Source organism: Mobula hypostoma, chromosome 5, assembly GCF_963921235.1.
Source record: "Mobula hypostoma chromosome 5, sMobHyp1.1, whole genome shotgun sequence".
Classification (NCBI taxonomy): domain Eukaryota; kingdom Metazoa; phylum Chordata; class Chondrichthyes; order Myliobatiformes; family Myliobatidae; genus Mobula; species Mobula hypostoma.
The window spans coordinates 72,018,440-72,046,110 of record NC_086101.1 but is presented as its reverse complement, the minus strand read 5'-3'; the positions used below and the strand labels follow the sequence as shown (position 1 = coordinate 72,046,110).

Here is a 27,671-nt window from a genome sequence, read left to right as displayed (position 1 = left end):
AAGCCTTCCACATCAGCCACAGCAGACGACGAACCTCAACCTTCTACATCGAGGCGGAAAGAGATAGGAGAAGACGAGCGGCCTGCTCTAATGGAAATAGACGACGAGATGAAACCCCATTGTCCCACCACCCCAACCCCCAGGCCACAGACAGATACTGTACTGATGCGTGGAGAATGCAACGGTAGCCGGGACGCACACAGCACATCTTTAAGAAAAAAGCCGAAATAAACATGCTAATTAATTAGGTGCCGCCCAGCACGTAATTGTCAGCCCAGATCAGTGCCGATGCAATCGGCAATTGCCTCTGATCTGCACCGACATTTACGTGCCGGGCAGCACCTAATTAATTAGCATGTTTATTTCGGCTTTTTTCTTAAAGATGTGCTGTGTGCCTCCTGGCTACCCCTGCGTGCTTCGCGGCAATGTATCAGTCGGCGGCCTGGAGGATGGGGGCCACTGCACCACCCAACCTGCGACGACTCAGTCTAACACATCATCATCAGTGTGCTCAATGTCTTCCCAATTCCGGTAAGTGATTCTACACTGTACCTACATTATTTCTGCTTTATATAGGCTGTGTATTTTTACGTGTTATTTGGTAGCTTCATAGTTTAAAGGTTACTGGAGAGCGCGTTTATGCCAACAGCGCTTGCGTGAGATTTTCTGCCGAGAGCGCTTGCGTGAGATTTTCGCTACAGAGAACTGTGCAGGCAATCGTTGTAGAGAAGTATTTCTACTTTATATAGGCGGTGTATTTATCATATCATTCCTGCTTTTACTATACGTTACTATTATCTTAGGTTTTATGTGTTATTTGGCATGATTTGGTTGGTTATTTTTGGGTCTGCGAATGCTCACAAAATTTTCCCATATAAATAAATGGTAATTGCTTCTTCGCTTTACAACATTCCGGCTTACGAACCGTTTCATAGGAACGCTCTACCTTCGGATGGCGGGGGAAACCTGTATATATTTTCTTTTTTGCAATATTTTAATTTAACTATTTAATAAGTATAATGTATGGATCTTTTCTTTTAGAGAAATGACCCCCTCCCCAGCACTACATATTGACATGTTTTCTACACATGCACATTGTGTGTTCTCGTTCTCTCTCTCTCTCTCTCTCTCTCTTCTTCTCTCCCCCCCCCCCACCACCACCAGTTAAAGCTAACCCCTAGCTGCATGCTTTTATTTAATATATATGTAATTGTGCACAGACACAACAAATTGGCAACAAGTATGAACCGGAATGTCAGAGAATATCACAAACTGCACCAACAGTTGTGGGATGAAACAGCGAGAGTTAAACCATATGAGAAAGCTGGCATAGACGCTAACATAGGAACAAGTGAGTAACAGTGAAAGACGTACTGAATTTAAAGTGAAAATAACATGATGATGGCTTCAGTCGGGAAAGTTGACGAATTTGATAGCACTAACGAAGGCTGGGAGTTGTATATCAAGGGGGTTAGACTGAATTGTAATGCAAACAACGTGGAGGAGCTAAAAAAAAGCCCTTACATTTCTTGGTTTAATGGGCACTAGAACATACAGTCTTTAATGCAAACTAGTAACCCCCAAAAAGCCAGCAAGCAAGACGTTTGACAAAATTGTTATAATTTTACAAAGTCACTTCAGCCCTTAATCATTGATAATGACTGAGACATTTAGACTTTAGAAAAGGAACTAGTCAAAAGATGAAAGCATTTCTGAATATATTGCAGAACTGTGCAAACTCTCCCAATACTGTGACTTTAGGGATAGACTTTCTGATGTATTAAGGGAAAGGCTTGTATGTGGCATGCATTATCAAAACACTGAAAAGAGGCTACCATCCAAAAGATACCTAAACTTAGAACAGGCATTGACCATTACAATATCTTTAGAGACTGCAGCAAAGGATGCAGCAGAACTTTAGAAAGGGAGGTTGGAATGTGAAATGCACAAAATGTTCCTGAATGATGCAAAAAGCTAAAAATGTTATTAATGTGGCAAATCCTCCCATGATGCAAATGACTACTCAAAGAAAAAGTATGCAGCAAGTGTCACAGCTATGATCACATACAGAGAATGTGCAAAACAGACAAAAAACTGCAAGCACAAAACTGAACAAATGCACGAAGTTACTGAATGTAAAACAGAATCGGGCAACATAGAGTCCGACAAAGGTGATCTGTCATGCCTAGAACTACACGGTATAACTGAAGCAGATCTCAAGATAATCTGGATCACAATGGATGTGTCTGGTGTAAAACTAAAAAGGATCTGGATATCAGCTTTGTCCATAATTCCAGAGACTGACTACAACCATTCTAAGATACCATTAGAGAAGACTTCAGTGATTCTAAAGACTTATAGGTTAAAATGTGTCTCCCAAAGGCAAACTAACAGTAAATGTGATGTATGGAGGCCAAACACAACAGTTAGAACTTTATGTGGCAGGCCAGAACTTTTTAGACGTGAATGATTGAGAAAAATCCAACTAGACTGGCACTCAATCAAAGCTCTCAGTGTGACATCAACAGGCAACGGCCACCCAAATGGTAGCACTAACGAGAGACAGTTGCAGCTGCTTAATTAATGCTAATCAGAAGGTGTTTGAGAAGGGAATAGATAAACAGATTGAAGACTTGACCAAAAGCTGTTCAGGATGCCAAAGAATTCAAAATGCATCCCCACAGGCAGTGTTGTGTTACACCCATGGGAATGGCTGTCTTTACCATGGCAAAGAGTACATACTGACTTTGCTGGGCTATTCATGGACTTCATTTTTCTGATTGCTGTGGATACTCATGTGAAGCGCTGGGAATTTATACCAATGAAGTCAAACACCTCATCAAAGACTGTCTCGCTCTGAAGACTATCTTCATCAGAAACGGCTTACCAGAACAAATGGTGAGTGACAACGGACCACAATATATGTCAGAAGAATTCTGACTGTGCATGAAGTGGCATCAGGCACTTCAATCCAGCTCCTCACTACCCAGTAGCAAATGGGTTAGCTGAAAGGTTTATCCAAACCTTCAAGGTCCATTCAAATGATGGGCAAGGAGAGTACTTCTCCACTGCACAAGGTGGACAACTTCCTTTTCATGTATCGGACCTCTGTTCATGTGACAACAAATTAAACACCTGCAATGCTGTTCATGAGCAGGAATCTGAGATCTTGCATAGACCACCTGAAACCAGACCTTCGGAGGAAAGTGCAGAATAAACAGTTCAGCCAGTTGCCAAGTGAAGCAGTAAGGAGCTTTGAGATTGGACAGAAGTCCTAGCATATGATTACCAAGAAGGCAGGTGGACACCTGGTAGGATAGCTACAAGAATTGTGCCACTGATGTACACAGTGGATGTTGATGATCAGACATGGAGACGTCACGTGAACCAGATATTGGATACTCAACTGAAAAACACTCCTGAATTGACTGCATCCAAGAAGACGGACACATTGCAGTCACCGGATATACCTCTCAGTGATGATGTCACTGACAGCAACGTGACACTGGAAATCGAGAATGTTGTCTTAGACAAGACACCTACCAAACCTGATGCCATTCCACAGGTCCAGAGGCGTGACGAGAACATTATTGTAGACAAGACACCTGCCAAACCTGATGCCACTCCACAGGTCCAGAGGTGCTATCCTGGAAGAAAAGGAGCACCACCGATAAGACTGAGCCTTCAGAACTATGAAGTTAGTTATGGACTGTTATTGTAAAAGCATGTTTATTTGGAATATGGGTTTAATGAAAGGGAAATTGAATGTTTTGTACATAGACAGTTTTATGTTGCATTAATCTAAAGGGGGAGGAAGTGTAATTTATGGATCTATTTCTTTTAGAGCAATGACCCCCATCTTCGCACGATGTATTGATCTGTTGTCTACACAGGCACATTGTTCTCTTGTTCTCTCTCTCTCGCTGCAATGTGAATACACCAGTTAAAGCCATCTGCTGCATGCATGCTAATTAATTGATATGTAGTTGTGCACAAACACAACAATATACATACACTTTAATTGATTTTCTTTGTATATTTTGATGTATTGCATTGTACTGCTGCTGCTAAGTTAACAAATTTCATGACATATGCCAGTGACGTTAAACCTGATTGTGATTCTGATTCTTCTCTGTTTTATGGATGTCCCTTTCCTCTGCATCTCTTAATCTTAAACCTGACATTAGACAGGATCCTGCATGACCAGATTCTGTCTCTACCTATAATCCCACCCATTCGCCTATCTCACACGCCACAAATTTACAATCTATGGACTACCTGAACTCTTCCCAACGAAGGCTGAGTCAACTTGGGAAAGACCTTTCTTCACAAAATATATGCAATCAGCACCTTACATGTTGTATACTTTGGAATTTTGTTGTCAAGGGGCATCTTATAGAACTGATCATGCTCCTACAGCACTTCGGTTTAACATGCGGTTTCTCGTGAAAAGCTAACAATTCCTGATTTTGGAACTTTCTGTGTTTATTATTCTGTGTTTTGTTTCAGTAGGGGCACAACCTTGCTTGTTTGTTGGCACTGAACTACTTTCCCCTATCAGGATTGCTGCATTTACTGAAAACTTTATATCAACCTCTTTGGATCGAATCCTAACCATTAATTTCTTTTGTCAGACAAGGTTGAATCATTTTTTCCTTTTGTGTTTTGGCACCAAAGAACAATGTACAGTTACAGGTCCTGCATTTATTCCTTGAGCTATTGTCCATCTATTGTGATTCCTTTCAATGAATTTCCACAAACTGTCCGTTACAACTCAGATCGCAATACTTTGTTCGGATTTAGGATACAAGGTTCACATTCCCTGTTAATGAAGAATTCTGTTATGTTATTGACATCCTATCCTGAACGACCTCTTACAAGGAGATTATCAGTTAACTGTTGGTACCTTCTTTAACCACATTGTACCGGAGTTAGAAGGGATTGGAGGGGTGTCAATTCACTGGCCTGCCTTGTCCTGGATCGTGATGCCAAGTTTCCTGAGTGTTGTTGGAGCTACATTCATCCAGTATGGAGAGGATTCCATTACATTCCTGAGTTATCCTTTTTGTGTGGTGGTAAAACTTTAAGAAATTAGGTGACAAACAAGATACCTTGCCTCCAAGCTGCACTTGAAGACCAAATTATTTATGTGAGTATTTATGTGAATAGTTTAGCTGAACTTCTTTTCAATGATACCTCCTCAGGATGTTGATGTGGGGGACCTGATGATGTATTCCTCACAGAATCTCCCTACTTCTGACCTTACAGTGGAAGGAAGGATATTGCTGAAGAAGCTGTGTGTTGTTCAGTTCAGGACAAAAACCTGAGAATGCATTAGGCTGGATGATTAATCTCCAACAATAATATCTCCTTTTGTGTGATATGTGACACCACCTTATGAAATGGTTTCTTCTTTATGCCTTGCTTTACTGAAGCATCTTGTCACACAGTACCTTTATGTTAAGGCAGCAAATCTAACCATGACACCTATTTTATCATAAGGTCTGGAAGCAGTGTAATGTGTACTAAACTAGTTTGGGTGGACAGGTACTTGTGAGTAAGTGCCACTTAATGATCCTGTTGGTAAAAGCCTCCACCACCTTTTTCATATTTGAAAGTAAACAGATTGAGTTATAGCAAGCTTGGTTAAAGTTGTCCTGCATTCTACGGACAAGGTAAACCTGGGTAATTTTCCATTTTGTCAGGTAGATATTGGGTTTATAATTATACAAGAATAGCTTGCCTAGAGATGCAGCTAGTTGTGGAATGCAAATTTTCAACCCTGCAGCTGAGATGCTGACTGTCCCTCAACTAATTCCATGTCCAGTGCGGTTGGTTATTTTTTACATCACATTGAGTGAATTGCATTGGTTAAAGATGATTGATTTTTCTGACAGTTTGGGTCTCAGGAGAAAATCATGATGGATGTTCCATGGCTAAAAATAATTGTAAACTCTTGAACCTTTTCCTGTGGGATTTGCCCGATGTGATCCCTGTCACTGGGCACTGGAATGTCATTGGGTCGCCATTTTCCAATTAGTTGTTAATTATCCTTTAAGGTGTAAGCGCTGAAGCTTTGGGTTTGGAGGCTTTGGCAGGAAGGCTGAGTAGTGGTAAGTGAAGACAAGGCAAGGTCTTTTATCTTCCTCTGTAGTCTTAGTGGTTTAGAAATATTATCAGGACAGTCACATGCTCCTCCTGCAGAAAGTGGGAGATCAGGGAAACTTCAGTGCTTCTGGAGATTATACCTATAGGACTTGCTCAGAAACATTATTGTTTCATAGAATAGTTTAAGTGAGGTGGTTGTACCAGAGGTATAGGTAGCTGGAAGAGGGGGTAGATGGGAAGTGCAGGATTTCCATATGGCCATTCCCATCAGTTTGGATACTCTCGGGGAGGGGTTTGATCTTTCAGAGACGAGCAGCAGCAGCAAACAGGTCTGTGACACAATGACTAGCTCTGATGTACAGTAGGGGAAGGTGGAATAAGGAAAGCTGAATTCATGGAATTTATAGCCACAGGCAGCTGTGGAGGCCAAGTCATTGTGTATATTTAAGGCAGAGGTTGATAGAGCATGAAGGGATATAGGAAGAACGCAGGAGATTGGAGCTGAGAGGGGTCATGATGAAATGGTGGAGCAGACTAGATAGGACAAATGGCTTAATTCTGCTCCTATATCTTATGGTCTTGTTACTGGAAGCTGCAGCTCAGCAGGGATAAGCAAGTTGTTTGTGCAGAAGGCCATTGTGCATGAAGCTTTGTGAGAGTGGATTCCCATGGAAACCATGGAGTAGTGATTGGGGCTGAAGTCATGACTCATAGAGACAGAGTGGAATCTACTCTGCTTTGAGTTGTGTTTAAGCTGGACATTTTATTGGAAGGGCATTCCAGAAGTATTAACAACAAAATTCTTCTACACTGAAGCGAGAGATTGATTTTGAAATAACTGTGTCTGAAGCAAGTTTTACCCTGCCAGGAAAACTTTCATTTCTCATTATTCACTTGTAGATAGTGATAAGGTGTAAATTTCCACATTTTATGACATCATAATAAGTTGATGACATTATTTAATAATGATGGTACGTACACATCACATCATAACATCACAGTCAAATGGGGAACTTAGAAGATCAAAGCAAGAAATCATGAACATGTTTTACATCTGCTTTGAAGTGTGTCGTCTTGTAGAAGGCTGACACCTTGTTCCTCTGGGTCAACTGAACAAGATTCATGTTAGTTTTTTAAAAATTTGGTCTGCTTTTTTAAAATTTGATCATAAAAAATAATTCCTTGATACCTAAATATACAATCTGGAAATATAGGAAGTACAGTGTTAGATAGGGGAATGGAAAGGAGGTTCTGTGGATGAGAATGAGATTCCTCGATGGTATGTCGCTTCGATGCAAAGGTCATCTCCAGTCGAGTCCTCAGCATTCTTAAATAGGAGGGTGAACAGCAAGAGGTTGTGGTCCGTATAGGTACCAATGACATATGTAGGAATAGTGACAAGGTTCTGCAAATTGAATACAGGGAGTTAGGTACTAAGTTAAAGGACAGGACCCCTGGGGTTATGATCTCAGGATTGCTACCTGTGCCACATGCTAGTGAGGCTAGAAATAGGAATATTATACAGTTTACCATGTGGGCAAGGAGTTGGTGTAGAATGGAGGACATGTGAATTTTGGATCATTCAGCTCTCTTCCAGGGAATGTGGAACTTGTACAGAGAGATGGTTTGCACCTGAACTAGAAGGTTTGCTAATACCACACTGGGTGGGGGTTAAAGCTATAGTTGCAGGCGGATAGGATCCAGAATGTCTGAACAGTTAGTGTACAGGTTGTGGAGACAGATGTTGTTAAGACCTCAGGCAAAGTCTGCAACGAAAAGCATGGTGCGACTGATGTCCTTAGTGCGTATATTTCAATGCAAGATGTATTGTAGGAAAGGCAGATTAGGTCAGGCTGTCGATCGACACCTGGAATTATGATTTTGTAGCCATTAGTGAGACTTGGTTGCAGGAGGGGCAGGACTGGCAGCTCCGTTTTCTGGGGTTCCATTGCTTTAAATGTGGCAGAGCAGGAGGGGTTAAAGGTGGCATTACTAGTCAGGAAAAATGTTACTGGAGAACTCATCTAGTGAGGTTTTATGGGTGAAACTGAGAAATAAGAAAAGTATGACCACATTAAGGTATGTGGTCATACAAAGGTACAAACACCAAACAGTCCGAAGGATTTAGAGGAACAGATTTATAGAGAGATCACAGACTGTTGCAAGAAGCATAAGCTTGTTATAGTGGGTGATTTTAACTTTTCACATATTGACTGGGACTCCCTTATTGTAAAAGGACTAGAGTTTATCACTTATGCTCAGGAAAGTTTCTTTAATCAGTACGTAGATGTCCCAATGACAGAGTGTGCAATACTTGATCTGCTGTTAGGGTATGAGACAGGGCAGATGACAGAAGTTTGTGTAGGGGAACACTTTGCATCTAGTGATCACAATGCCATTAGTTACAAAGTAAATATGCAAAAGGATAGATCTGGTCCGTGGATTGAGATTCTAAATTGGAGAAAAGCCAATTTTGATGGTATCAGAAAAGATCTAACAAAGGATTGGGACAAGCTGTTTTCTGGCAAAGGTGTACTTGGTAAATGGGAGGCCTTTAAAACTGAAATTTTGTGAGTGCAAGGCTTGTACGTGCCTGTCAGAATAAAAGATAATGATAACAAGTGTAGGGAACCTTGGTTTTCAAGAGATATTGAGCTCCTGGTTAAGAAAAATGGAAGTGCAGAGCAGAGATAGGCAAGTAGGAATAAATGGTGTCTTCATGGAGTATAAGAAATGCAAGACAGCACAAAAGAGAAACATGAGAAAATCTGCAGATGCTGGAGATCCAAGGCAAAACATAATAAATGCTGAAGGAAATCAGCAGGTCAGGTTTTCTTATGAACATTTTGTATAATTTATGATCAATTTACGTTTTCTTTTGAAAGCTGCTTATGTGCCTATGATGCAGTTGCAATTAAGTTTTTCATTCCACCTATGCATACATGTGCTTGTACATATAACAGTATACAATGAATTCCATTTAATTGGGCCATCGGTTAATCAGGGCATCTGCTTATTTGCAACAACTCTTAAAGAGCAAAAAACAAATTGAGAAAATAGCTAGGATTCCCTTTGTTTATTTGGGACGCTATGCTGGTTAATTGTGGTAGGAGACTGTTGCCAAGCATTTTGTAATTAGCGTCAGTCACATGCACGTTGTGTGGCCATTAGCCACTACACCTTGCTTTGAGTTTTTAAATAGCATCACTTGTGTGTTTGTGTTCAATAGCAGTGATTTTTGTCACTGATTGTTGGTGAGTAATAAACAGTAAGACAACTCAGAATTGTTTTGTTAACTGCAATTTCAAACATTCAGGATTAGAGATTCCAGAAAGAGCTGGAAGTAAAAATGAAACAATTTTATTACTTCAACAAGTTAGGAACTATGAAGAATTTGAAGCTATCAACAATCATCTTGAATGTTACAATGAAAGTGAAGATTTGGAGTATCCAGTCACTGAGAGTGTTGTTTGAAGGCAGTCCACTATCTACTCAAGATGTCTGTGCTGATTTTACATCAATCAAAATAACACATCAGCATAAACTGAATGAATTCCTACATTGATAACTATTAGGAACTAATACACAGTTCTATAGTAGTGTAGTAGTTTTGGTAGTGTTCCAATTTATTCTGTATTTTATTTAAATACAGTATATAATGTGTTAAACATTTCAATGGTAGTTTGTTTTTTTAACTTTTTAACTGTTTCCATGAAACTTCAGCTAATTAGGGTAGCCATTAAATTGGGCCATAATGTACTGGTCCCGATGTGTCCCAGATATTTGACTCTGACTTTGATCTGCTCTGTAATTCTATGAAGGCACTCCAGAAGTTTGTCCTTGACAGTATTATTGCTAATTTGGATTGTCCAATCTATTTGTAGATTTAAATCAATCATAAATAGTTATACTCTATTGCATGTCTAATTACCAGTTTAATGCTATTCTCTATGTCACCACTATTTTGTAACCCCATGTATTTTAATAAGCTGTGCTTTTTTGATATTTCTTTCACAATGAATAATACACATTCTGCCCCATTCTTCTTCACCTATCATATTTTTGTCCACTCATTTAACCTACCTATATCTTTTTGCAGACTCTTTGTGTCCTCTCCGTTGCTTGCTAACCCAATTATCTTTGTATCATCAGAAAATTTGTCGACAATATATTGTTCCTTCATACAGGTCACCAATATAGATTGCAAATAGTTGGAGCCCCAGCACTGATGCTTGAGGCATCTCACGAATTACTGAATCCAATTTTAAAATGACCAATTTATTTCACTGGTTCCATTATTCTCTGTTAGTTCTTGTGCAGTAGGGTAGATGGATGAGTAGCTGATTAATTGCTTTGTCTATAATGGTGTTGATTTTGTGTTTTTGGAAATCATATTTCATATTTCCTTGTGAGACAGAAGGAAGTGTCTTGGCCCATTAAATCTATGGTGAATCTCAGAACAATCCAATCAATTCCAATCTTTCATACATTTCTCATAAACCTATTTTTCACTTGCTTTTTGACCTATTTCTCACTTGTCCCTCCCTCCCTACACCCCCAAAAATACAAAACTTTCGTGCATATTTTTGTAGTACCTAGCAACATTCCCTCTAAATTTTTTTTAAGAGGACCCACCATTGCTCTGTGCAGAAAATTTTGACATGGCCTGAAAACTGTGTGGTACTTTATACTAAAATAATATTTAAAAAAATTAAAATTAAAACTGTGTGACAACAAAGGCTATGTGCGCGGGACCATTTCAGTTACTATGAGGCCACAAACCCATGCAGCTTAGAGGGAACAGTGGCACCTATCTAATCATCCTACTAGGATCTGGGAAGAAACCAGAGAACACAGAGGAATCCTATTCAGTCACAGTGAGAACCTGCAAACACTACTCAAGCAACACTAGAGGTCAGAATCAAAAATGTATCACAGGAGGTGTGAGGCATCAGCACTGTAGAAGTAGTCACACTACTCATTATTGCCTTGTTGATTATAAACGAAGTGTCTAGGGAGTAAGGCAGTGATAAACGCTCCACATAATAGCATGTTGCAGACCTGCTTCTGGAATATGGTGTATATAATGTACTTTCATACTGCTTTTACCCCACTAATAGTGGAAAGTTTTTATAGGAAGTCAAGTGTTGACTGTATAGTATTTGACTTTGATTTATCCTGAAGATTACTCTTTTTATTTGGGTGCTAAAGTTAAGGTGCTTGCCAAATGGTATCACCAAGCCATTGACAGTTATTTTTGGTGGTGACAGTGCTGTTGAATTTTCTGGAGTGTAATTTGGTGTTCTATTCTTTGAGTTTGTCATTGCCAGACCTAAAATTTAATTGCCATTTTTTGTTTGTGGAAGTCTTGTTGCTGATGGGCTGGTGTGATTTGAGGAGATGTGAACGGAACTGAACTCTGTCTAGTCATAAACTAAACTTCCCCTTGTAAAATGGAGGGAATGTTACTTATGAAGTAGCTGAAAGTGTTACTCAAATCAGCTTTAATATGTGTGACATGATATGACCTATCTCTAACACCTGAAATTTGTTGTCTTGTGGCAGCAGCCTAGGTGATTGTCCTTGAGAAGCCCCTTAAAAGTTCAAAGTAAAATTTATTATCAGAGTTCATACAAGTCACCACATCCGATGCAGAGATTCTTTTTCCTGTGGGCATACTTAGCAAATCTATAGACCAGTAATTGTAAAGAGGATCAAAGAACAACAAACTGCAAATGCAAATATAAATAAATAGCAATAAATAATGAGAGCATGAAATAACAAGATAAAGAGTCCTTACAGTGACATCATTGGTTGTAGGAACATCTAAAATAGAATGAGTGTAGTTATCCTCTTTTATTCAAGAGCCTGATGGTTGAGGAACTGTAACTTTTGGTGGGAGTCCTGAGGAACCTGTACCTTCTAGATGATGGCAGCATCAAGAAAAGGGCATGGCTTAAATGGTGAGGATCTCTGCTAATGGATGCTACTTTTCTATGACAACATTTCATGTAGATGTGCTCATTAGTTGGGAGGGCTTTACCTGTGATGTAATGGGCTGAATGCACTATCTTCTGTAGGATTTTCCACTCAAAGGCCATACTAGGTCATAATACGGCCAGTCAGTACACTTTCCACCACACATCTATAGAAGTTTGTCATGGTTTTTGATGACATGCTGAATCTCTGCAGACTCCTAAGGAAGTAGAGGCATTGTTGTGCAGGTCCTCTGAGATAGTGACACTCAGGAATTTAAAGTTACTGACCCTCTCCACCTCTGCTCCTCCGATTAGTGGACCTCTGATTTCCCTCTGCTGAAGTCTGCAATCAGTTCATTGGTCTTGCTGATGTTGAATGAGAGGTTATTGATATTACACCACTCAGCCAAATTTTTAATCTCCCTCCTGTTTGCTGATTCATCACCACCTTGATACGGCCCACATCACTAGTGCCATCAGCAAACTTAAAAATGTTGTTGGAGCTGTGCTTAGCTGTACAGTCATAGGTGTAAAATGAGTAGAGCAGGGGGCTAAGCACGTATCCCTGTGGTGCACCTGGCTGACGGAAATTGTAGAAGAGATGATTTTGCCATTCCAAACTGACTGGAGTCTGTCTGCAAGTGAGGAAATCCAGGATCCAATTGCACAAGAGGGTATTAAGGCCCAGGTCTTATAGAGTTTGCTGATTAGTGTTGAAGGGATGATGGTATTAAATGCTGAGCTGTAATTGACAAAGAGCATCCTGATGCATGCATCTTTACTGTCCAGGTGTTCCAGGGTTGTGTGAAGAGCCAATGAGATGGCATCTGCTGTGGACCTGTTGCTTCGGTCGGCAAATTGAAGTGGATCCAAGTCGCCACTCAGACAGGAGCTGATATCACTAGCCTCTCAAAACACTTCATCACTGTGGATGTAAGTGCCACTGGCTGATAGTCATTAGGCAGGTTATCATGCTCTTCGAGGGCACTGGTATGATTGAAGCCTGCTTGAAGCAGGTGGGTACCACACACTGCCAAAGTGAGAGGTTGAAGATATCCGTGAACACACCAGCCAGTTGGTCAGCACGGGTCTTTAGTACTCGGCCAGGTATTTCATCCAGACTGGATGCCTTTCGTGAATTCACTCTCTTGAAGTCTGCTCGCATGTCATCTTCAGATACTGAGACCAAAGGATCATAAGACCATAAGATCTTTGGGAGATGGTTCCTCCCTGTTCTGGTGGTCAAAACGAGCATAAAGGCATTGAGCTCATCTGGAAACAAAACTCTACTGTTCTGCATGTTGCTAGATTTAGCTTTCTAGGAGGTTATGGTATTCAGACCCTGCCACAGCTGTCGAGCATCCTCATTGATTCTAGTCTAGTCCGAAATCGCCACTTTGCCTGTGAGATGACTTTCTGGAGGTTATAACTGCACCTCTTGTAACATTCTTGATCTCCAGACTTGAATGCCTCTGATCTGGGTCTCAGCAAATTCCGTATTTCATGGTTCATGCAGGGCTTCTGATTGGGGTAAATCCTGAACGATTTTTTGGGAACAGAGTCATCTACAGCTGTTTTAATAAAGTCTACTACAACCCTGGTGTAGTCACTGAGATCCTCAGATGAGTGCTTGAATATGGCCCAGTTCACTGACTCAAGGCAATACTGTAACCGCTCCTCTGGTTCCCATGACCACCTCTTAGTTGTCTTAATCTCTTTAGGCTGTGCATGTACAGGTTGTTGGGGTGTAGACAAATGGTCTGACGTACCAAAATGTGGTCGCGGGAAGGAATGATAGACATTCTTTATCGTAGTGTAGCAGTAGTCTAATGTGTAGAGACCTCTGGTGCAACAGGTTATGCACTAGTGATAACTGGGTAGGGTTTTCTGCAAACAGGCCTGGTTAAAGTCACCGACTGTAATTTAAAATGTGTCAGGATGGGGTGTTTCTTACCTGCAGATGACAGAGTGCAGTTTCGCGAGTGCTTGCTTATAATCAGCCGCTGGTGGTCAGGATCACGGATGAGAACTTCTGAGGCAAATAGAATGGTGAACAAGTCAGGGAGTAAGAGGTCGATATTACCGCCATGTCCAAACACCAAATAGGGTTGACTAAAAAGCACACGCTGCCACCTTTTTCCTTACCAGAGTTTGTGGTTCAATTCATTGTGAAAATCTGGTGAGTCTGCTGATAGCCAAGTCTCGGTGCAAAAAACAATTGAGATCTGCCTCATCTGCCTCTGATACGGCAGTCTTGCCCTGAGATAGTCAATCTTACTTTCCACATTCACCAACAAGATGCTGGGTAGAGGAGGCCTCATCCATCTACGTTTCAGCCTGGTTTGAATTCTGCCTCTCCTACCGCGTTTCAGCCATGGCATTGATGCTTAAAGCGCCACGCTTAACTGTTCCATATTTAATGGTCAATTATGAGATCTGAAAATCATTGATGTAATTTTGTAGTCCATTGTTAAGCGGGAATATACATGCTGCAGGTTACAGCAAAAGTAATTCAAAAGAAGTATATTTAAGAAGAAAACTGGAACAATTTTCTGCAGCCTGGAGACAGTCGCCGATATATGCCGATGCCATCTTGTCATCTTGGTCTCTAACAACATCTTCTGTGTAAGGTAATTTTGAGCCATTAGAGATTTTTGTTATAGAATTATAGAAGTTTACAGCATTGGGAGGAAGCTGTGCCAGTCCAAAATGAATTGTATTGGTTAATTTTATTTCCCAACTCTTGTTCCATGGCTTTGGAGTTTACAGTGCTTTAAATGCTCATCTGGGTACTTCTATGCAGTGAGGAATTCCGTTTCCACTACCCACAAGCTGTGAATTCTACCCACAACTGCAATAATTCTGATGACCCTGTGATCTCTGTCTCAGAGGCCGATGTTAGGCTGTCCTAAAGAGAGTGAACCCTTGCAAGGCGGAAGATCCCAATGGAGTACCTAGTAAGGCTCTGAAAACCTGTGCCACCCAATTAATGGGACATTTTCAAGGACTTTTTCAACCTCTCACTGCTACGGGTGGAAGTTCCCACTTGCTTCAAAAAGGCAACAATTATACCAGTACCTAAGGAGCATACTGTGAGCTGCCTTAACGACTATCGCCCAGTAGCACTCACATCTACAGTGATGAAATGCTTTGAGAGGTTGGTCATGACTAGACTGAACTCCTGCCTCAGCAAGGATCTGGACTCATTTTAATTTGCGTATCACCACAATAGGTCAATGGTAGATGCAATCTCAATGGCTCTCCACACAGCTTTAGACCAACTGGACAACACAAACACCCACGTCAGGATGCTGTTCATCAACTATAGCTCAGCATTCAATACCATCATTCCCACAATCCTAATTGAGAAGTTGCAGAACTTGGGCCTCTGTACCTACCTCTGCAATTGAATCCTCAACTTCCTACCGGAAGACCACAATCTGTGCAGATTGGTGATACCATATCCTCCTCGCTGACAATCAACACTGGTACACCTCGGGTGTGTGCTTAGTCCACTGCTGTACTCTCTATATACCCACGACTGTGTGGCTAGGCATAGCTCAAATACCACCTATAAATTTACTGACAATACAACTGTTGTTGGTAGAATCTCAGGTGGTGATGAGAGGGTGTACAGGAGTGAGATATGCCAACTAGTGGAATGGTGCTGCAGCAACAACCTGGCACTCAAAGTCAGTAAGACGAAAGAGCTGATTGTGGACTTCAGGAAGGGTAAGACGAAGGAACACATACCAATCCTCAAAGGGATCAGAAGTGGAGAGAGTGAGCAGCTTCAAGTTCCTGGGTGTCAAGATCTCTGAGGATCTAGCCTGGTTCCAACATATCGATGTAGTTATAAAGAAGGCAAGACGGTGGCTGTACTTCATTAGGAGTTTGAAGAGATTTGGCATTTCAACAAATATACTTAAAAACTTCTAAAGATATGCCGTGGAAAGCATTCTGACAGGCTGCATCACTGTATGGTATGGGGGGAGGGGCTACTGCACAGGATCGAAAGAAGCTGCAGAGGGTTGTAAATCTAGTCAGCTCCATCTTGGGTATTAGCCTACAATGTACCCAGGACATCTTCAGGGAGTGGAGTCTCACTAAGGCAGCGTCCATTGCTAAGTACCTCCAGCACCCAGGGCATGTCCTTTTCTCACTATTACCATCAGGTAGGATGCACACACTCAACAATTCAGGAACAGCTTCTTCCCCTCTGCCATCCAATTCCTTAATGGACGTTGAACCCTTTGGATATTTTAAAAAAATACAGTATTTCTGTTTATTGCATGTTTTTTTAATTGATTCAATATACATATACTCTAAATGATTTATTATTATTATTTTTATTTCATTTGTTATTTTTTATTATTATTTTTTGATTTTGTTTCTATATTATGCATTGCATTGACCTGCTGCAGCTAAGTTGACAAATTTCACCTCACATGCCGGTGATGATAAACCTGGTTCTGATTCTGATTCCTTTAAAATTCGATTAACCCAAATCTGTTCTCCCTAGTTGTTGTCCCTTCTTGTCATGGGGAAACAGGTCTATCCTCTTAACCCTACCTAGGCCTCAATCTTGTGATTCTAAATTACTTTCTTCTCTATTTCAAAGAAAACAATCAGAGCCATGCCCCTCTCTCCTCATAACTAAATCCTACTATTAATATCAATGTCAGTTTCTTTGCTCCCTTTCTTATGTCCTCATAGAACAGGGAGCTTAAGAGCTCAGTCCCTATCCTCTGGACCTCTGTACTGACCATCAAAGCCATATCCATAATAATCCCATTTGCCTGCACTTGGTTTGTAGCTTTCTATGCTTTAGTAATTCTGTTTGTTGTGTGGTAGCCAAATTAGGTATACTGTACAAAATTTTGAGGGTATAGATAGGGTAAATGTTTTTTCCACTGAGGTTGGGTGAGACTAGAACTACAGGTCACAGGTTAAAGTGAAAGGTAACATATTTAAGGAGAACATGAGGGGCAACACCTTCACCCAGAGGGTGGTGAGAATATGGAACAAGCTGCCAGAGGAACTGGTGGATGCAGGTTCAATTTCAACATTTAAGAGACATTTGGATAAGTACATGGATGGTAGAGGTATGAGGGCTATTGTCGAGGTACAGGTTGATGGGACGAAGCAGAATAATATTTAGCTTGGACTAGATGGGCTGAAGGGTCTGTTTCCTTCCTATACTGAATCTGTGACTGTATGACTCTTTTTATGCAGCACTTCAGTTGTGTACTAACTGGAATCTGATACATTCCAGGAACACTGATCTTTAATACTGTACTGGCAGTTAGAATATAGAGCACAACAACATATGAACAGACTCATCAGCCCACTCTGACCAGACTAAATTCAAGTTAAATTAAGTCACCTATACATGATTCTCTGCTTGTCTAACGATCTCTTGAAAGCCACAATGCTATCTGCATTCACCACTACCCTGGCCGCTGTGCCATGCACCTATCACTCTCTAAAAAAACTTGTCCCACACATCTTGACACTTTCCCCCCTCACTGTAAATACATGTTCTCTAGTACTTGACCCTAGGAGAAAGATTCTGACTCAAGAGTCCAGAGCCAGAGAGCCAGCACATTCCTGTTTGGGTGAAGGGTAGACATACCAGGTTCAGGGAATCCTGGCTCACGAGAGCTAGCAGGAAAAAGAAAGAAGCATACATTACATTCAGACAGCTGGTTATGAATATATCCCTTGATGAATGGTTTTAAGTCTAGGAGATCATGCCAGATGAGATTTTTGGAATTTTTTTTGAAGAGTTAAGGAGATAGATTAAGGTAAGGCTGTGGATGTTGCTTATAGCCTTTGACAAGGTCTGATCTGAAAGCTTGTGTTGCATGGGATGCAAAGGATCTGGCAAGGTAGATTCAGAATTGGCTTGATGATGAGAATCAGAAGGCAGTGATTGAAGGCTGATTCACTGACTGGAGGTATGTGACTAGTGAGCTCATTCATTATTTACATAAGTGATTTGGGTGAGAATGTACAAAGCACTATCTGCAAGTTTGTTGATGATACAAAATTAGGGGGTCTTGGAGATGGTGAAGCAGGTTACAATAAGTTGCAAAGAGATCTTCAGTCTCTCACTGCTGCAGTCCGAAGTTCTCACCTGCTTTAAAAGGGTGACAATCATATCAGTGCCCAAGAAGAGCAGGATGAGCTCTGACTATCACCCAGTTGCACTCACACCTACTATGATGAATTGCTTTGAGAAGTTGGTGATGACCAGAATCAACTCCTGCCTAAGCAAGTACCTGGGTTTGCTGCAAATCGCTTATTGCCATTTGCGATGTTTCTGAACGCATCAACAATATCCTGAAAAGGGAGGGTGAGCAGCCAGAAGTCGTGGTACACATTGGTACCAAAAACATAGGTAGAAAAAGAGAAGAAGTCCTGAAAACAGAATACAGAATGTAGGTAGTTAGGAAGGAAGCTGTGAAGCAGGACCTCAAGGGGAGTAACCTTGGGATTGCTGCCTGTGCCATATGACAGTGTGGATAGGAATAGAATGAGGTGGGAGATAAATGCATGGCTGAAGAATTGGAGCATGTGGCAAGAATTTAGTCATAAAAATCATAAATTATTATAAGAGTGTGTGTGTATACACACACACACACACACACACACACACACACACACACACACCTTAAAGTAAATTTATATATATCTCTGTACCTACATCTATTGATCCCTCTGGACACATCTTCAGTGATGTTCCTGGAATCATCGGCTGTTTCGGGTCTTTCAACATCATACAACCTCCTGCAGGTGACCCAGCCAGGGCTGATCAGACCCCAGCTTGTGTCCAGATGGCTAGCTACTTATGACTCCATGGCTCCCCTCTTTTGAGCCACAGCCATCTTGAGGCCCTCTCTGCCGCATCGATGGTACTATAGATAAGTAGTGCAAAAAGAGAGGGAAAGATGCTGAGGAAGTGTTCATGGGTTCATTGTGCATTCAGAGATCTGATGGTAGAGGGGAAGAGCCAAAGGCTTGACTGTGTGTCTTCAGGCTCCTGTCCATCCTCCTTGATGCCATCAATAAGAAGAAGGCATGTCCTGGGTGATCAGGATCCTTAATGATGCATGCTACCTTTTGAAGGTGTCTTGTATGCTGGGGTGCCCATGATGAAGCTGGCTAAGTTTACAACTTTCTGCAGCTTTTTTTGATGCAACCAGTTAGAATGCTCTCCACAGTACATTTATAGAATTTTTTGAGTGTCTTTGCTGATGTACCAAAACTTTTAAGGATTAAGTTAACTTTTAAGCTGGAAGTTTTACTTACTATCAAGAATTGCGTGGATTTTATTTTCTGGCCCTCATCTTGCATCTAAGCAGGCTAGAATATTCAGTCTGCCCTGACAGGAGTAAAATATATGATAGCATGAAGTGTGTTCAAAGAAGGATCTTCGTACTTGGGTAAATGCATGGGGTGGAGTGGGAAGAAAAACCATGAAGAACTGAAAGGAAAACTCTTGGAAGTAGACCAACCTACCGAGGAAACCTTGACAGATGCTCTGTCTGGATCACAAATTATAATTCAGAGGGATTGGTTGCATATTTAGTAAGTGTAAATTTCTTGCCTTGTTAAAAGATTATGTTAAACCTACAAACCACATGAAAGAATAAAGATGTTATTGCCATGTTAATTGACCACCTAGTTTCCACTATGTGGGAAAAAATGAAATCAAGATTAAGTATTCAGAAAGAAGTTATAGGTGGGAACAGCTAAAATTTTTAGTTACTTTATTGTTAGCCACCTGACAAATCATATTGAATCTTCCAAAATATACTTGGCAAAAATGAGCAATACACACAAAATGCTGGAGGAACTCAGCAGGCCAGGCAGCATCTATGGAAAAAACTACAGTCGATGTTTCGGGTTGAAACCCTTTGGCAGGACTGGAGCACTCCCCCCCCCCCCACCCTTTCTTCTTTCGTCCATGTCCTTCTGTCTCTTTCACCAATCAACCTCCTAGCTCTTTGCTTCATCCCTCCCCCTCCAAGTTTTACGTATCGCCTGGTGTTTCTCTCTCCCCTCCCCCCACCTTTCAAGTCTACTCCGCACCTTTTTTTTCCCAGGAGGGTTTCGGCCTGAAACGTCGACTGTACTTTGTTTCCATAGATGCTGCTTGGCCTGCTGAGTTCCTCCAGTACTTTGTGTGTGTTGTCGGATTTCCAGCATCTGCCGATTTTCTCTTGTTTGTGATTTGACAGAAATGAAGTTTCTTTAATGACTTTATGGTTTTCTAGAAAATGCAGACAGATGATTAAAAATAATGTGCAAAAATTCACTTTATGTTTTACCCCGAGTAAAAATTGATTAATCATTTGAGTTATTGAAACATTAAAACATCTTTGGAATAATTTAATAATTTCACTTATTTGTGCTTTATAGCTTCAGTCCGAAATAGAAAGGTTGATGTCATCAATTACGAAAAATCAGAAAGCAAGCACTTGTTACTACAAGAAAAAGATTAGAAAACTAGGGCAGAGTCTACAGGATCAACATCAATTGAAAGCTCACCCAGAGGAGCAGGTGAGATGTATTTTGCTTAGTTATTCACTCACATTTATATGAAAACAAGAAACTGACCAGCAAATTTCTAATTACCTTTATGGAAACACTTAACAGATTAATCAAAAGCAGGAACTGAAGGTTCAAGAGTATTTCACATTTGGGTAGGTTAGGCAAAAAGGCAATACAGGTGTTAATGAGAAATGAGATCTGGAACTAGTGAGAAAATATCTTTCCCTGGCTGATCATTATGTGGAATTAAGGTCAGTCTGATTAGAGCTAAGAAAGACAAAGAGAAGGAAGCATTGTTGAGAGTTATTAAAAGACAACCAATTTGTAGTTGTAAAATTGGGCACGATGTAAATCAGGATATTACAGGAAGATATGTTGGGCATTCAATGGAGTAGTGAATCTGCACAGAGACTGAGCACGTGATAATAAGGTGAAGAAACAATGGTGAAAGGTGTACAAAATTGTTTTCAAGATCAAAGAGTTGAGGAAGCAAGTAGAGAAAAGGATTTGTGCAATGAAAAAGGGTTCATTAACAATCATGTTGTAAAAGGACCTTGAGGGAGGAGTGGCCAAAAGATGATAGAATTTAATACTGTATCTTAGTTCAATCAAGTACTAATGTTTTAAATCTAAATTGAAAACAAAAGGTGAAAGGTGAGTTGACAGGGCTTAAATGGGAAACTATGATGGCTAGGATTTAAAGAAACCATACATGATATACAAAGTAAAACTACTGTATGAATCCTTTCCAAAAAGGACTATCCATAGTCCAGAATCCCAGCTGAAATTGTACTCTATGAATGGCTGACAGAAAAAATTAAAGAAGGTATTTAATTAAAAATTGGCATAATTTTAGAACCCAGCTAAAAAGGATTAAGAAAATGACTTAAAAAGAAGGAAATTAGATACAATTCAATTCAAGTTGAATTGTCATTCAACCATACCTGAATACTCATGAATACATCCAAACTAAACAGCATTACTCTGGGGCCAAGGTGCAACACACAGTACCAACAATCACAAACAGTACAAAGCACATACAAGGTAGCAAGCACATGGAAGATATCAGTTAAATACAGCCATGCAAAAAAAAAGTCCTGACCCTGAGTCCATCAATCTGCAGTTGACCATAACACAGCTGAATTATTGCCGAGCATGCACTGGTGGGTAGCACCAACTCCAGCCTAGACACTGCTGTGCCATACCACTCCCAGTGGTGTGCAACAGTTCCGATGCCTCTTTTCTGCAGGCTGTAAATAGGCGACTTCGCAGCATAAGGCCTAGTACTCACTACGACTGAGGCCATGCAGGACTCTGCCATCCATCCCTTCTGTCTACCGATAGATCAGTGTATCAGTCTTGCCACATGAACAATGTACAAAAAGGTTTTGCAATCACAAGAAAAGCGACTAAGACAGTCCCTCGCTATTAGACTGCACACCTCCTTCGCATGCTGACTCCTCCGAAGCCTCTCTGGTGTAAGCAGCACAATCTGCACTGTCCAGCTCCTTTAGTTTCTCCACCAACAACTCGCTGATGAGATAGACGTGCAGTACTTCAAGTTCTTGATGTCTTGCAGGATTTTGTGATCATAAAAAATATGTTTAAAAGGACAGTAACGCCCTTAGTTGATCCCGTAGAAGCTGCTGCAATTGAACATGCCACTATCTTACTGGAAGTACAGGCACATGAGACTAAACTAGTAGTAAATATAACAGTGTTCCGTAAATGCTAACAACAGGAATTCTGCAGATGCTGGAAATTCAAGCAACATACATCAAAGTTGCTGGTGAACGCAGCAGGCCAAGCAGCATCTATAGGAAGAGGCGCAGTCGACGTTTCAGGCCGAGACCCTTCGTCAGGACTAACTGAAGGAAGAGTGAGTAAGGGATTTGAAAGCTGGAGGGGGAGGGGGAGATGCAAAATGATAGGAGAAGACAGGAGGGGGAGGGATAGAGCCGAGAGCTGGACAGGTGATAGGCAAAAGGGGATATGAGAGGATCATGGGACAGGAGGTCCGGGAAGAAAGATGGGGGGGGGGATGACCCAGAGGATGGGCAAGAGGTATATTCAGAGGGACAGAGGGAGAAAAAGGAGAGTGAGAGAAAGAATGTGTGCATAAAAATGAGTAACAGATGGGGTAACATTGACTTCTCTAACTTCCGCTAAGGCCCCACCTCCCCCTCGTACCCCATCTGTTACTCATTTTTATGCACACATTCTTTCTCTCACTCTCCTTTTTCTCCCTCTGTCCCTCTGAATATACCTCTTGCCCATCCTCTGGGTCACCCCCCCCTTGTCTCTCTTCCCAGACCTCCTGTCCCATGATCCTCTCGTATCCCCTTTTGCCTATCACCTGTCCAGCTCTCGGCTCTATCCCTCCCCCTCCTGTCTTCTCCTATCATTTTGCATCTCCCCCTCCCCCTCCAGCTTTCAAATCCCTTACTCACTCTTCCTTCAGTTAGTCCTGACGAAGGGTCTCGGCCTGAAACGTCGACTGCGCCTCTTCCTATAGATGTTGCTTGGCCTGCTGCATTCACCAGCAACTTTGATGTATGTTCCGTAAATGCTTCTCTAGATATGTAAAAAAGGAAAAGTTCTGCAGAGACAGTTGTGGATCTCTTACAGATAGTGATCAGAAAACTTATAATGGGAAATAAGGAAATTGCAAGAAAATTGAACAAATACTTTGTATTCTTCCTTAAAAATATGTAAAAAAAACTTGATAAAATTATGAGAGAAACAAAAGTCTAGTGAGAAATGGTAACTAAAAGAAATTAGTATTGCTTAAGAAAAAGTATACAACAGAAGATGATGAGATTAAAATCCAGTAAGACATGAAAACTCATTTAGTATCAAGGTAGATACTGACATTTATTTTCTTGTGGGCATTCACAGTAAGTACAAAGAAGCACAATAGAATCAATGAAAAACCTCACACAACAAAATGGACAAACAACCCACATGCAAAATCCCCAGGACCTGACAAGGTGTTTCCTCAGACCCTACGGGAGGCAAGTGCAGAAATTACCTGGGCCATAGCAGAGATATTTAAAACATCCTTAGTAACAGGAGAGGTACCAAAAGAATGGAGGATAGCCAATGTTGTTCTGCTGTTTGAAAAAGGCTCTAAACAGAAACCAGGAAACTATAGGCCAGTGAGTCTGACAGCAGTTATGGGGAAGTTATTGGAAGTTATTCCAAGGGATCAGATATATAAGTATTTGGATAGACATGGACTGATTAAGGATAGATTAAGGAATCAAATATAGTGTATTGTACTCTTTTTATAGCTTGACCAATCTAACGAATCATGTCTAACCAATCTTGTAGAGTTTTTTGAGGAAGTTGCCAGGAAATGGACGAAGGCAAGGCAGTGGATGTTGTCTAAAGCAGGGGTCCCGAACCTTTTTTGCACTGCGGACCGGTTTAATATTGACAATATTCTTGCGGACCGGCTGACCCCGGGCGGGGGTAGGGTTGCCAACGGACAAGAGTAGCAGTCAAATACGTTGGGTTTACCCCGAGAAAGACTACAATGACCATGAAGCCTTGCGCGGGCACCAGTGTGCATGCGTGACTTGCGCGTGCGTCTACGTGCCGATTTTTTTCTACAAATGGTTTTTGGTGATTCTGTTCGGGGGGGGGGATGGGGAGGACCGGAATATAGGTGATAAGTGGCTAATACACTCAATTTCATTTCTAAGAGGGTTTCTCTAATGAATTTAATATTAAACACACAGCGCATATTTTCTTCGCATGAATATAGTGATAAGTCAATTATCAGGGGAGGACAGGGGAGCTTGAAGTAAGTGTTGAATGAATTTCTAGTAGACGTGGTAGAGGCAGGTTCGATATTATCATTTAAAGAAAAAATGGATAAATATATGGACAGGAAAGGAATGGAGGGTTGTGGGCTGAGTGCAGGTCAGTGGGACTAGGTGGGAGTAAGTGTTCGGCACGGACTAGAAGGGCAGAGATGGCCTGTTTCCGTGCTGTAATTGTTAAGTCACTTATAAGTCAATAGCATCATAACATTCTAAGTAATGTTTGGATATTAAACACACCAGCACATATTTTCCCCGTATGAACATATAAAATCATTGCAACACACGAATATCGCTGAATCAGTGGGAGCCCTGGGCTTGTTTTCCAGCAACAAGACGGTCCTATCGAGGGGTGATGGGAGACAGCGATACTCGAAGGGGATTCCTTATGTCCAGTCTATTCCGCAATTTAGTTTTCGTTGCATTCATTGCAGCGATATGTTGGAAATGGAAGCAACGTTTTCAGTGCTTTCGTGGCTATCTCAGAATATTTAGCCTTGACTTTGATCCGGAGTGCCGGTAGAGATGTTATGTCAAACATACTTTTCAGCCCGCCGTCATTTGCAAGCTCGAGGAATTGATCTCCTTCCCGCGCTGACATGGATGATGCGAGGGTAATGACCTCGCATGCGTTCAAGCTCAACAGTGGGCGTGACAGGGAATGAAGGAAGGTGTAGCTGACTCATATTGCCAAATCATATTGTTTCCTTATGGCCCGGTAGCGCATGCTTTGCGGACTGGTACCGGTCCGCGGCCTGGTGGTTGGGGACCCCTGGTCTAAAGGACTTTAGCAAGGCATTTGACTATGTCCCACATGGAAGGCTGGTAAAGAAGGTTCAGTCACTGGGCATTCAGAATGAGTAGTAAATTAGATTAGACATTGGCTTTGTGGGAGAAGCCAGAGAGTGATAACAGAGGGTTGAGTTTCTGACTGAAGGCCTGTGACTAGTAGTGTGCAGCAGGGATTGGTGTTGGGTCCATTGTTGTTTGTCATCTATATCAATGATCTGGATGATAATGTGGTTAAATGGATCAGCAAATTTTGAGTACAGAAGATAGGATGTTATGTTGAATTTTTATAAGATGTTGGTGAGGCCCAATTTAAAGTATTGTGTGCAGTTCTGGTCACCTACCTACAGGAAAGTTGTAAACAAGATTGAAAAGAGTGCAGAGAAATTTTACAAGGATGTTGCCAGATCTGGAGGACCTGAGTTATAAGGAAAGATTAAATAGGTTAGAATTGTATTCTTTAGCATGTAAAGATTGAAGGGAGATTTGATAGAGGTATACAATGTGATGAGGGGTGTAGACGGGGGGTAAATGCAAGCAGGCTTTTTACACTGAGGTTGGGTGGGATTTTAATCAGAGGTCATGGGTTAAGGGTGAAAGTTGAGAAGTTTAAGGGGAACATGTGGGGAAATTTCTTCACTCAGAGGTGTGTGAGTGTGGAATGAGCTGCCAGCACAAGTGGTGCATTTGAGCTGGGTTTCAAAGTTTGAGAAATTAGGACAGGTACATGGATGGTAGGGATCTGGAGGGCTATGGTCCGGGTGCAGGTCGATGAGAGTAGGCAGTTTAAATAGTTTTGGAATGGACTGAAGGGCATGCTTGTGTGCTTTCTCTATGACTCTAAAAGGCAACAAGTGCGAATTCAAAAAGTAAAAAACAGACAAAATAATAATATAGGTTGAGTACTCCCTATCCAAAAAGCTGCCAGAATCCCAATTTTTTTTTTGAGTGCTGACACAACGTCACAAATGGAAAATTCCACAGGCACTGTGAAGCTGCTCTGGCAATATGCAGGTCTCTGCACACCAGAAACAGTTCTGAGAAGTGACCTCACATGCGGAATGAATGGAAATGACTGAAAAATTAAAAAAATTGCATTAAGCAAAAAATGAAGTTCTTGAAAGTGTATTGAAAGATTGGATTCATCAGCATTGGAGTGATCATGAAACAAGCAAGCTATTCAGCAGGCTGGTTACAGAAAGTTAAAAAAGGCATGGCATTAAATATTAAAAGAGTCTACTGATCATTACGCAGCAGAAAAAAATACTGTTGAACTTAGTAAGATTGTTTCTGATGGAAGTCTAGCACCAGAACAAGTCTACAATGGTAGTTGTTTTTATACTTTAAATCAAATCTTTTAAAAAAAGTAAAATACAAATACAGTGTACTGTAATCTATGAATCAAAACATGGCATCGTAGATGGAAAACGAAAGCCTGTCACAAACGAGAAAATCTGCAGATGCAGGAAATTGAAGCAAAACACATAAAATGCTGGAGGAACTCAGCAGGCCAGACAGCATCTATGGAAAAAAATATAGTCGCTGTTTCGGGCGGAGTTTCTCCAGCATTTTGTGCATGAAAGCCTGTGGTTGTTTGTTGTTATTCAAAAGCTGATTCAGGTATTCTCCTCTCCCACTGCTGATGTGCTGCTTTTGCTACCCTGCACTTGCTATGTTTTCATTATATTAACGGTATGTAATAATTTTTACTATTACGTACTTAGAGTATGTGTGATGAACAAGTGTAAGACAGGGACTGCTTAAAATACAAATTCAGAGTTTGAAATGATAGGCAATCCCAAGCTTTCTCATTGTATTTTCCAAAATCAGAAAAAATCCAAAATCTGAAACACTTCTGGCCTCAAGCATTTTGGATTAAGGGGTACTCAACCTGCAATAAATAAATAAGCAATAAATATCAAGAACATGTCATGAAGAGTCGTTGAAAATGAATTCTTAGATTGTGGGAACATTTCAGTGATAGAGCAAATGAAGTTGAGTGAAGTTATTCCCTGGTTCAAATGCCTGGTGGTTGAGGGTAATATCTGTTCCTGAACCTGGTGGTGTGGGCTAATCCTTGGAAAAGAATAATAGAATTAAGCAGATAATAACATGGGGAAATTATGTTTAATTTTTACTTTATGTGTTCATTTTTTAGGAATATGCACATGGCTGGCAAAGTGGGCATTTATTTCTCATCCCAAATTGTCCTTGAGAAGATGGTAGTAAGCAACATTCTAGAAATGTTGCAGTCCATCTGGTGAAAGTCCTCCACAGTGTTGTCTGTTAGGAGATCCCAGAATTTAGATCTGGTGGTAATGAGAGATGAGATTATTTCTGAGTCATGATGGTCTGTGACATAGTGCGGGAATCTGTGCCTATTGCCCCTGTCCTTCTTGGCATATGGATT

The 27,671-nt window shown here is 41.0% G+C and overlaps 1 protein-coding gene across 1 annotated transcript in view; it reads left to right on the top strand.

The window, feature by feature from the left end:
* Positions 1-27,671, top strand: part of LOC134347317 (cilium assembly protein DZIP1-like) — a 150,973-nt gene that overhangs the window by 39,878 nt on the left and 83,424 nt on the right. The window contains exon 6 of the mRNA XM_063049710.1: positions 20,514-20,654. Within this exon, the coding sequence (XP_062905780.1) occupies positions 20,514-20,654 (141 nt within the window). The remainder of the gene's footprint in view (positions 1-20,513; positions 20,655-27,671) is intronic.